The 12797-nt window shown below is 38.4% G+C and overlaps 1 protein-coding gene across 1 annotated transcript; it reads left to right on the forward strand.

Moving 5' to 3' along the window:
• Positions 1–1676: 1676 nt before the first annotated feature.
• On the forward strand, positions 1677–5845 carry LOC144631529 (uncharacterized). The gene is made up of 5 exons (XM_078489973.1): positions 1677–2939; positions 3036–3079; positions 3157–3222; positions 3332–3413; positions 3603–5845. Exons 1-5 carry the CDS (start codon positions 2766–2768, stop codon positions 4656–4658), a joined length of 1422 nt encoding a protein of 473 aa, XP_078346099.1. The 5' UTR covers positions 1677–2765; the 3' UTR covers positions 4659–5845.
• The last annotated feature ends 6952 nt before the right edge of the window (positions 5846–12797 follow it).

Raw genomic sequence — 12797 nt, forward strand, 5'->3', positions numbered from 1 at the left:
CCCTGAAGAAGACTAACTCGACTAGTATGATATTTAAGAAAAATATGAGATCATATGTTATAAAAAAATTGATTTAATGTCAGTCTTGACAAGACAGATGAGAAATAGCCAAAAGAGACAATGGCGGCGAAACGAATTCAAACAACGCTTGGTTGAATTTGATTCTTTACCGGTGAAATGTTTGTGTAAAAGGTTAACAAGAAAGGCTAGTATCAAAAATCGACCTCTCATAACCAAGTTTTTGCCAGTTAACTGAGAGCTTGTAGGATTTTCTTTCAAATATTCGACAAGTGAACTAAAACAAATGCAGATGAATTTATTTGGGTCTTCCTCTTTTTTCGGCTGCTTTCCGGCCTCGCATCTGCATGCGTGGGTCTATCGGAGGATCAAGGAACTTTACATTTATGTTTCTTTTTCCGCTGTTAAAAGGAACATTTTGGAAATAATAAAGCACAGATTTTTTACGTATTTCATTTATTTCGTTTCTACTAAAATAATCCTTTCATTATTTATCATAATAAGAGAATAGCTCTGTACAAAGTTACTAAAATCATGCACTTCAAATCGCAGACGGAATTGACGGGCGATCATAACATTGTCAACTGTGAAAAAAGAAATAAAATAAAATTTAATTATTATAGCAGTTTATTTATGTCTTACAAATGCTATGGTATTTAAAAACTAGATCTGACAGCCACAAAAGTTGCTATTTGGGGTTTTTGTGTCTTTGTTTAAATTTTCAAACCAAACTTTACACACCACAAAAGTTATATTCGCATTTCCTAGACTACAGCTTGAACATCATACAGCCCGATTTTCATTCACATGCACTGACTAATTGAAAACTCATTTTCATTAACTTCTCGAGGGTTCCCCCATCATTGGATAGCGCCACGAATGACGTGAGTAAGCTTTTTCTCTTCCCACTCGAGGCGGCGTGGGAAGCATTTACGTCCTTCGGCGAGAAAATCTTGAAAGCGAAGCATGTAATGTTTTGCAAATAACAACTGAACGGTTTCTTTTATTCGCCTTGAGGGACCGGTTTATGGGGAATAACAACTCGAACAGTTTTGGGGAATAATGTAAACTTTGTTGCAGTAACAAAAAGGCCCGTCCCGTTACTCGAATTGTTGAATCGTTGTTTTGGTACATTTAGAATCGAGCTTTAAATAGAAAACTATAGACCAAATTTATAAAAATAGCAATAAAAATAATAATTGAAAAATTTTAAGAACAAATTTCATTAAAAAAATGTCAAATATACTTAAGAATGTTCAGGATGATTTTCAGAATTGTCAGGACTCATTAGCACAAAGTGTCAATGAAAGATTGTCGAAAGCTTGGTTGAAAATTGTTTTTCAAACTCGCCAACATTGTTTCGACGTGCTTGTCTATCACAGTACACTTTGAAGCATGGTCACACGTGAAATCGTACTAAAAGATAAAAACACGAGCATTGAACTGACATAAACAGGATGACATTGCAATTTGTGCCAAAAAAAATAAGCTGACGTGGCTATTTTTGGTTGTGGGTTTATAGCAACCGACTTGAGTTGCGTTTACCCACGTGAAAACCTTTACAGGCAAGTACGACAAAAACTTTGGCAAACGATGAGCTGTGAATAATATTTTTAAAAAATTCCCAAAACGTTTGTTTAAAATCAGTTTGTAGTTTACCCGAGCGGTGATTAAACTGTTTCATGCAGTTTGAGCGGCACAGGGGTGAAAATTAAACAAAGTGACTATTTTAGTCGCGTATGAAGCTTAAAATAACATCATTCATTTGTCTTGTGATAAATATCTGCATTTAGAGCTCTTCCTACAGAATATTTCCTGTCTATTCATATTTCCCTCTTAAAAATAACTGAGCAACTTTTTAACGGGAAAATTGGTGGATACAATAAAAATTCTGCCAAGCCTGAGATTTCAGTAAACTGTGTAATTTTTGCCCTGTGTGGAGTTCTAGATGATTCTCCCTAATTAATGGTTTTCTATGATGACATAGTCTGGCTTTGTGACTCAGTTTCCAAACAAAAAAAATCGACTATTAAACTGTTGAATATATGAATTTTTACTAAAACAAGATGAGAGGAAGTTTAGTTATGAATCGCACACGCCAAACAGCTGTGGTTCATTTTAAAAACCGTGCGTCATTAAAATTCTCAAGTTCCTGAAAAGTGCAGTCTTCCGACCGACATTTCATCAGGTTTACAATAATAACATTAAGGCATAACAAGCTATTTTTCTGCTGTAAAAACCTAGCTATTTTTCCCCCGTGAACTGGCGGTATCTTTTCCACGAAAAATTAGAACTATAAACTTCGGCTCAGTCGAAACTAAAACTTTTAGAACGCTTACATATTACAAACAACCGGTAAGAACCAACAAAAAATGGCCGCGTCAGCTTATTCTAGTCTATTTTGCAATGTCATCCGTTTTTTCAGCTTACAGCAGCTTTTTTAGTGTGGCAGTCATATGTTGAAAGGGTACTGTGACGTCAGATAGTCAGAGATAGCAAGCACGTCGAAAAAGCGTTGGCGAAACAGTTTAAAAGACGATCTTCAACCGGGCTTCGCCAATCTTTCAACCCCACAATCTGTCGCGCGTTAATGTACATGTTTTAATTGAACGCCTTTGAAATAAGTGCAAAAGGCCAATTACAAACAATTACTCCAAGGAAGCGATAAAGCGAGACTGCAGCCGGCCATAGGTCCCCGCGCCGTGACGTAATGCGTTATTGTTTTAGTTAATATTACGGGATGGACAATGAATGAAATTCGAATTCCCTCGGGCCAAGTAAATATTGAATTTCCAGCCGAGACGATGAACGTATATGGAGAGATGGCAGAAGTAAGGTCCGCGCTGGAAAATAACGACGATTCACCGCCAGTAGATGGCATTTTCGCCGCTGAATGTATCCTTAAAAAACGGACAAGAAAAGTAAGAAATTCTGCTGTCGAAACCTCATCGTTTTCGTGTTGATTTGCGCCGCAAACGCTTGTCTTAATGTGAATTTCTGTCCGTATTTTTTGACAGGGTAGAATCGAGTACTTGGTGAAGTGGAAAGGCTGGTCTGCGAAGTAAGTACAATTTTGCATCGAGAATAAAATTATTTTACGGCTTCAAACTGATTAGAATTTTTTGTCGAATTCTACAGACACAACACATGGGAGCCAGCCGATAATATCCTTGACGCTCGGTTGCTTTTAGCGTACGAAAACAGGTAAAGTCAAGTGTTGAATACGAATGTCGTAATTTCAGTGTTATATAATGTTCAAAATTTCGCATCTGGAGGTGGCGACTATTTATTGCGTGTATCGTTTAAATTTCAGCCGAAGACGAAAAGGAAAGCGCTCTGGCTCGAGATGGCAGAGAGGAATTGCATCAACTGCTAAAAAGCCGAGAATTGAAACGGTTTGTATTTTGATGTTTCATATGGAGGGATATTGCAATTTAAATAACTAAACATCGTCACCGACACAGCACCCGCGCGCCAAAAAAAAAATATAATTTAACGTCAGCGGACGGTTTAGCTAGATCTGGACTGTCATTGCCCTGACTGAATGTCTTATTTATTTTTTCGTTATTTGTTTATAATTTTAGGGTGCAAATTTTCACATGAGAAGCGAATCGAATTCGTTAGACTGGGATGGCATGGAGGACGAAGATTGCCGTATTAGCAGCCACGAAAGTGAAACCAGTGATTCGAGTTTTGGCGGCGACGACGCATCAACCAACGACTTCGAGTTCAATAACACAGAAGATAATCCGGCACCAAGTTTGAATTCTCCGCAACAAGCTATTGACCCGGAGTTATGTTTATCAAGCCTGGATGCACCTCGGTTAGTGCAGAGCACCCAAACAGGAAGACCTCTGTCAGACCGCAAAATGACAACACTCATGTCCAATGACGCGAGAAGTTCCTTTGAAAAACAAGCCAAAGATTCAAGCTCCGAGCTGCCGAAAACGCTGATTTCTAGAGAAAGGAGGGAGGAATTCTCAATCAGAGCTCGTATCCCACAGGAGACGAAATTAAAGATCAGTTCGGAAGGATTAAATGGTCATGATGAGGCTTCTCTCGGGGGGAGTATATCCGGAAAAGGATGTCGTGTCGAAACCGTCAAAGCGGCCGATAAGGTTTATCTCGAGTCAGCAGAACATGAAAACAAAAAGCCTGCCTCTCTGACACGTCGAGAACGCTTCAACGAAGGCGAAACTAGCACTAACGGAGAATTGAAACATATGACAATGAAGATGAACGGCGAGAAACCCATCAAAGCTTGGCCGGTCACGGACATTGTTAAAAGCGGCCATGTGAAACCAATGAAGTCAGGCAAAGGTTTTCACAGTGAAAGTGGCGAGAATCAGACTATCGCGGTTATCAGTGGCTGCGATACAGCTTATATAAGCACCCCAGCACAAAATAAACTCCGCCGTAACGGAGAGATGCTTGTTCCCGAGATGACGGTGAATTCGTCATGCGTTTGCCTGCCAAGTCCCGGCAACGAACACTCTGCAAAACCCTTGCCGCTGGAAAGTTGCAAGTGCTGGAGAAAGCCGTTGATCGATCAGATCTTCATCACTGATGTAACAACTAACTTTGTTACAGTCACCGTCAAAGAGTGCTTAACAGATAAGGGGTTCTTTCGTCAAAGATGAAACGCGAAAATCAAGTGTCTCGGCAGCCGATAGCGAGCAAGAGTTTCTCTGTGTTTTCAGCCGTTTGTCGGCAAAGACAGAAAGCGTATACAGTTGTCAACAATTTTCAGTCGCTTTATGACCTCTGCTCCATGCCTGTGGATTGAGCATGGATTGTGCGTTTCTTATATGCAGTTTTCTAGACGAAGCACAGCGTAGTAGGAGAGTTAAAAACTGCGAGATCTTGGCGAGATCATTGACGTCGGCGTTAAACCCCGAATTTGCTAAAATTGACTAACGCGACTCGCATGGTAGCTTTCAAGTTCAAGACTGTGCATTAGTTTTGGGTTAGTTAGAATTTTCGTTCACAGTTCCGATAAGATTCTGTTTGCTACAAGCATCTGTGCTTTAGGCAAAGACAAAGGATCCCCTTTTAAAATATACTGCCTCTTAAACATCGCATTATCGCCAGCAGCAGCTAATACACTCAATTTTAAGTTTCGCCGAGTCGAGGTTTATCTCAAAGAACTTCGGCGAGCGAATGTTTAAGTTGCAGATTCTAGAGCGCTATTAATAAAAGTGTTTCCCGCTGTTGTACAACCTAATAACAGAGGATTCGAACTGTGAGCGAACACAAGTGTTCTCATTTATATTGGCCTGTAGAAAAATCGGTATAGATCGCGGATGATCGAGAAATGGCGCATCCTGACTGTGGAACAAGTTTTTTCATTGATCCAGTAGAGTATATACACAGCCGTTGTCCGAAGTGGACCTTGTTTATAAATCCACGAAGCCGGCATATAGTTTGTAATAAAATTATCTAAATGAAAACTAGCGAAAAGGTAACTATACGGTAACCTTAGTAAAAAAAAATTCAAGTTTTGCGACTGAAGACGGTGAAATCGTCAAAGAAAACTGAACCATGGTCAGGCAACGTGATAAGACCCAAAATGTAAATTGAGGACTGTTAGCTATTTCTAGAATGTATTAATCTTCGATTTGGAATCGTGCAAGTTTTGTGATAAACCATCGACCACTATTCGCTACGTTTTTGTTGAATATTTCAGTCAGCGAGTAAATAAAAATAAATATGCCTTCCTGTGTGGGCGAAAATTTGTAGGCCCAAAGCGGCCATTGAGTTGAAATTATGTACAGAAAGGTTTAATAACAGATGTAAAAGTTACAATAAACATTATCATTTACTTGTGGCTTCGTGTATTCTGTTTATCAACGCTCTGTTCAATTTTCTGAAAATATTCCCTTGTATACCGAGGGTTTTTACTCGGAAACGGGCACACTGTTTGATTTATTGTGCTTTTGTCAACGACAAAAGCGAACGAAGCAACGCAATGGCCTTCCCTCTAGCCAGAGATTTGAATACAAATTAAGTTATCATTTTATTTAAGAGAAAGAAAAAACGAAAATTTGTGACACAGGGTTCGAAATTAATTTAAGAAATCTTCATCTTAGAACATGCATGTTTCGACTTCACTCGGGTAACTGAAATAATGGACAAGAATGTTTTTACTCACGATGTGTATTTGCAATTATTTTAAATAATAAATCAAACTTGCGTTTATTACACATTGTCAAGTGTTGCTGGCGAGAGCAGAATATCGTCGATAATGTCTAAGCCGAGCTTTTAACGATGTTAATTCTGCTGAAATAATTAACTAAAAACAATATTATTGAAATAAGACGGCATAAGGCGAAAAAGGTTACAAAATAAAGTCGACATAAAGCTGTGGTTATGATCCGCTGTGCATTCGTAATATTTATTTGTAACCAATCTTTTATTTCTGGGCTAAAATGAGTCAAATGTTTAGATAAGCACTGATAAAAAGCACTCCTGTTGAAACAGTACGTGTTACGTGTAAAAAGCGACAAAGCCAGGCATAACAAGCCTCATGAATTAGACAATAAGCAGTTTGCATTTTTATTAAACGAAAATCACACGGAAACTAAACCTGATAATTATATTTAGAAAAGTTTATTTTTATTATAAAATTTAAATAAAATACATATTGCTGTGTCTATATATAACGAAAAAACTTCCATTTCCTTAACGTTAGATATCGGAAATTTTCATGCATTTTCCGAAACTAGAACAAGACGAAGGAAAATGCAAATAAAGAAGAAACAAACTCAAAGTTCGACTGAGCGCTAGCAGCACAGTCCGTTAAAAATAACACGATGTCAGAAGTAAAGTTTATACACCTGGAGTGTACGTTGGTTTCAAAATGTTTCTTGTGGCGGTTGACATTAAATCAATAGGCAGTCAGTTGTATTAAGTACTTTTTCAACGGCGTTCATTGCGAAAGCAGTTATCGTTAATTCTTGGTGCAACATGCCCCGAAGATGGCCTAGCCTAGGCATGCATACAGTCGACAAACTGAGAGCAGAGATATAAGAGCCGACTGTATTTAATTCGCAAGCTAAGAAGGAGCTGGTAGTTTATCAAAAAAATTGCAAGAAATAGAGTAGTTAGTAATACTAACGCTTGTTTTTCGATGTACTAGATTCCGAGAATAAAATTAAAAATAAATCCGGTACAAAAAGAAAAGATAGAGTTAAGATAGCAAACAGACAATTTTAACAATGAAAATCTGACGAAACACACTCGCCATAAAGAGCGATTTCCAAAAAAGTATTTAACAAATGGTGAAGTTGGAGCCAGACCGGAGCCATTTTGCGACAATCCTGGGCGCGGATCAAAATAGTCACCCACATTTAGCCGACACGTTTTGTGTTAAAAATGTTGTTTGTTTTCAGTAGAAATACGTGTTACAGGACTTTCAGTACGTGCTTACGGTCGATGTAATCCGGACGACTCCCGCTGGTCCCGACGGAAAAATCGCTGACTTTTCTAAACTGCGACCCCAATAACACTTAAACAATAATTTTTTTTGTATTGTCTCCCTCGATGAACACGCAGCTAACTTCCGAAGGCAAATTGTTAAACAAACTTTATAATTTTCAGCTGAACTATTATCCGATTAAATACCGTTCTATTACAGGATCATTATAAAATCATAATAAGTTTAAGACTATATACTAGTTCAGAGTAAAATTTCTCTAGTGTGGCACTGTCAGAGTATTCTTAACCTTCTACGTCAAGACATATTTTAAGTTTCTTTTGAGTACAAAGTCATCCCTAAATCGAAGAAAACCTCGAAATACTAATAGTTAACTGATAGTAAAACACCAAAGAGAAACAAAAGAGGCCTTGAAAAGGATAAGGGAGATTGAGACCAATAATTAAGGAACGAAAAACTTCAAACTAAATTCTGCCGTGACGTATAGTAGTTCCTTTCCACGATTAATGTTGTATTTTACTTTTTTGCTATAAAGGCAAACGAAGCGACTGTAGTCATTGAGACTTGTGTTTTGCGAGCCAACAGATTTATGCGTGCAAACTTGAATTAAATGCGAGATCGTCACTCGACAAATTGTTAAAATAAAACTCGTTCGCCATCAGCCAAAATTGTTTCGGAAAAAATCTTTTACTCGGAAGCGTTCCAAGAATTAAGAAAAACATTCGATGATGTCAGAGTGCAGCAATTATTACTCAGGATGTTTCTGTCGAGGACTTTATATCCTCGAATAGTCGCCCGCGGAAATGCAGTGTTCTTAGAGCAAATATCAGCCTCAAAAACGAAGTTTCTAGGCCTATATACGAGTTTTTAAAGAGACTATTTTCAAGGGCTGGTCATTGACTTATCATAGTTGCACGTGCAACTCGCGTTCCTGTGTCTAAAAAGATTTGCAAAAGTTACTTCTCTTGGATGCTAAAAAGTTGACCGCAAGGAACAAGATGTTATGTAGTAGTAAAGTCTTCTTCGCATTTCTCGTTGCCTGCGACCATTTAAACATGAGGGGTATTTTAGGTTAATAAAACTATATTGAACAGCTGACATTCCAGCATCACGTATTCTGTCTAACAAAGTAAACAAAAAATATAGCAGTTACTGTTAACCACCAATTCAAGCAAACTGATACTCCCTCAAAAAATTTCCAATGCAAACCAAAAATTTCAAATTCTCCACATTGTTATCCTGAGAGAAACGAATTAACTACGTACAGCAAACGTTAACGTTAAAAAAATATATTGTATCATTCCATGAAATGAACCTTTAACAGTATGCAATGAACTGTTCTGTTAGCCTTTCGTATTTTTTTTTTTTCACCATCCACGAAAAGATCCCGCAAATATCTATCCTGGAACCTCAAGAAGTATACTTTCTGAACGTAAAACTACATTGGTACCCCAAAGTTTTGAACCCTCGATTGCTCGAAGTCCCGATAGCCCGAAACAACAGTCGTTTTGGCATTGGGGGAAGAAACCGGCGAGGTTCCACTGCAATAAGGGAACATTTAAGTCCACTATCGAGATTGCAAAAAGCATCCAAAAGTTGTTTTTCCGTACAGAAAACAAAACTGTTGAAGTGTAAATAAAAAACACGCTGAGGGAAGAATTTAGAGTATGAACATTGTTATTGTATTGGGTAAGGAGATCAATATTTGAATCTCCGTTCTCAGTTTTTAGTGACAGCCGTTGCTTTTAGCTTCACGCCATCGAAATGGAGTTTAAGAGCCTCTTTAACTTTATTTCACTGAACCAAACATTTAGACAGGAATTTCCAGTTCAGCAGAGTTAGTTGAAACACACGAGAGATGAGATATTGAATCGGATAATACTTTCTTTTCGGGTAAACTGAGTTACTCAAAAGAATTGTTCAGTCGATCGTGGCCTTTAACTTCCAAAAATATTATGATCCAAGAAGAGTAAACAGTCTACTTAATAGTTTGCCAAAATAATGCTTGTTTTAGAATCTTCGTAAGAACATTACTTGCCAACCGAACTTCAAATTGTGTTTTAAGAAAGGTGGTATTTTTCTCTCAGGTTTTCGTGCGTGGTAAATCTGCTAAATTAGCGTAAATTTTTTTTTCTGATTTGTTGCTAGCTTCGCGGAAACGTTTTTCGTATTTTAATTTAACTAAACAATGTGAACTCACATCTTGATATCTAAAGTCACAAGGAATGTATGCAGGCATAATTTATAAGCAGCTGCAAGCAAGGCTGATCATACTACGTGAAAATAGGCTTTGCGAGACAACACCACGACTGGAACCGATACAGCAGGATTGCAACCGCGGACAGCTGTTTCGTTCTTATTGGAACTCATCAGCGCGGGTAGCGAATCTAAATGACGCCAGCCCAAAGGCCAACGCAAATAAATTGCCCAATAACCCGTAAGGTATTCCTGGAGGCTTAAGTCTTAAGATGGCAGTTCGTTGTCAAAAAGTCAGTCACCAACTTAACAACAGTCGTTTCAAAACTACCCTCAACCGAACGATCATGCCAGATGAACTGTTAATTTACAACAAAAAAATGCTAAAGTTCCCGGAAATCAAGATTTGAAAAAATTGAAAGCCATCCACACGGTTTGACAACAAGGTTCAACAGGAAGACACGATGAATACACTCTTCTAATCTGCAAGTGCATTTTGACAGTTTTCAGGGTTTTTTTTTTCTGGAGTGAGTGTCAAAAAGACCCCCACCATGTGCCAAGTAAATTAATAGACGTCGCATACATGTCAAGTGTGACAATGTGGTTTTTCCATCATGTTGCAATTGTTTACTCGACATTCGCTTTTAAACGCAGGCAAGGTTTGGATGACAATATTAAATGGCCTAAATTTTTGTCAGTTTGATTTTTCAGTTTTAGAATACCGTAGCTGGCAAAAATAATAATTAAAACAGCTGTTGACTTTAGTACTGTTTGCATTTGTCATGTTTTCGACTTACTTGATGTTAATGCCAAGCATACTTCCAGAGGTGCTGAAACGGAAAGTCCTTCAAGTGAGCAGACTTATGCTTGCTTCAAATAAAAGATGAGCTTACGGCGACCGAAAACAACTAGCGCGTTGTCTTGGTTACGTATTCTGCATGATGTCATAGAAACCACTGTAGTGCACATTGTTCTCTTCTCGCGCGCGCAAAAATCCTGAAAGAAAATCTGTTTTTTTGCTTTTCTTTTAATAGACCAATCAAAACTGAAACTTAGCCAACGTTCCAAAGGTGAAACTTAAATCGCGTCTTTGTGAAAATGTTAACACATTACGTTTATCCACTGGTGACCAGAAATTCAAGAGACTGAGCGCGATATTCCTCGTAATTAACCAATCAGTTGATGATTTTGATAGCGCGCGGTAAAAAATGCAGTTATATTTAAGGCCCGGCAAAACGAGGAAACATGTTAGAAAGATGCTGGAAACATCAGTTCCATAATTGTTTCCTCGTTTTGCCATGCTTCCATGCCGCGCGGAAACACGGAATGTTTCTGCCGGTAGCAGAAGCAAATTTTGCTTCTTGGAAACAAAATTGACGCTGGAAACAATGATTCCCGTGTGGCAAAACTGGGAAACATTGGAGAGAAAAAAGCACGCGCTACGGGGATTTTTGAAAACAAGTTTCCTCGTTTTCCAGGCCTTTAGAGTCATTAGCAGGGTTCTCCTTATCAGGCGGTAACCGGTAAAATTTATCGCTTGTAACACGACTCTTTACCGCCTAGAACCGCTTAGAAGTCTTGAAAATTCAACAGGTAAATAACGAAGTAACGCCACTCGTTTCACCTTCGTAGTCATGATCGAAAATATAAAATAACAGATTGAAAATAAACAGTGACAAATGCAATATTCATTTACGAACTTGTGCTAGTATTCAACAATCTTTATTTCCCCTTTATACCTATCGAAGAAAGAGCAAGTTTTGCTGGTCTTTCTCACTTCTCGGCAAGTGCACATCTATTGTTGCACAGTTTCCACGGTCGATTTCACAATAAGGCGGGAGCAATCCTTGTGTCCTTTTACTTTGTCCGTTGAAAATGAAAACACAACCACAAAGGCAAAAAGGCAAAAATAATTTCAGAAGTGAGAGATATTACTTACATATAATAGTTTAGTTTTCAAAAGCATGCAAAATGCAGAAAATAGTTGATAGTTGCTTAGTTGACCGTAGCAGACGCGTGGTGAAGACAAAGGCAGCTTTCGTTGTCAAATTCTTCTCATTAAGTGCGTAAGTATTTAAAGCGAAATCCAGACGACAGCTTAAAAGAAGCATTCAGAATACAACTTTTCAACAACGCCGTTGTGACAGCTGAGTATTCGAAGCAAAGAAAAAAAGAGCCGCAGCGATTTGTAGCAAAGACGAAACAGGACCGTCGATTCTTCAAGTAGTACGTCATGTAAGCGGCCTCAAATGTATTCCCTTAAAACAACGGAGGGTAATTTTATGCAATTTTTCTTAGGCTGTATAGCAGGCAAAAGAGGTCTGTAAGGCCAGAATAAAGTTGTCATGAAATAAAATTCGACCAGCATTTGGACAACATTCTGCTCCATGTAGGTAAACTAGAAAACGGCTGGGATTTACCGGAATTTCCTTACCGGTTTAAAAAGTTTTCTTACCTGCTGTGCTGAAAACTAGGGAGAACCCTGTAAATTAGGTAAAGACAGCACAAGGTTTGAAATTACAAATAATTTGACCTTTCAGTGGTATCTTTCCCTGATCGATACTAAATTGTATCATTTTGAACCCTTTGAGATATCAATAACAGAATTTTTAAAATGAACAAATAAACTTTTTTAGACACTGTTGTGGGGCCATGCGTTCGCGATCGAATTGGAATTTGGAAATGTTGGTTTTTGTGGGCGGAGGAAAACCGGAGAACCTGGCGACGAGAAACCCTCGGAGCAAGGAAGAGAACCAACAATAAACTCAACCCACATATGACGCCGAGTCCGGGAACGAACCCAGGCCACATTAATGAGAGGCGATTGCTCTCACCACTGCACCATCCCTGCTTCCAGTGCTGGTAGCCATTGCAATGTGCAGTGGCTAGACTGTATAAAACGTATGTTTCGTTGTTATCTTTTCGACGTCTTTGACTAATCTTTCGACGTCTTTGACTAATCAGCTTCCCCACAAAATCAACGATCCATCCTGGGGCGCGGGCAGGCTAATTTGAAAGAAAGCCACGTTTATCGTTCAAAAATAATGCGTTAATCAGATTAGTTTTCAATAATTCTACCTTGCAGAAGTTCGAATTAAAGCCGATTAGGGCTAATGCAGGATTACGAATTTAAATAGCTTTCGAATAC

This window comes from Oculina patagonica, chromosome 12 (assembly GCF_052425735.1).
Source record: "Oculina patagonica isolate OP01 chromosome 12, crgOcupat, whole genome shotgun sequence".
In the NCBI taxonomy this organism is placed as follows: Eukaryota; Metazoa; Cnidaria; class Anthozoa; order Scleractinia; family Oculinidae; genus Oculina; species Oculina patagonica.

Excerpts from the sequence above, each read along its gene's own strand:
- LOC144631529 (XM_078489973.1), top strand. The coding sequence starts at position 2,766 with ATGAATGAAATTCGAATTCCCTCGGGCCAAGTAAATATTGAATTTCCA. Across the intron at positions 2,940-3,035 it reads TTAAAAAACGGACAAGAAAA|GGTAGAATCGAGTACTTGGT; the intron begins GTAAGAAATTCT and ends ATTTTTTGACAG. Across the intron at positions 3,223-3,331 it reads CTTTTAGCGTACGAAAACAG|CCGAAGACGAAAAGGAAAGC; the intron begins GTAAAGTCAAGT and ends TTTAAATTTCAG.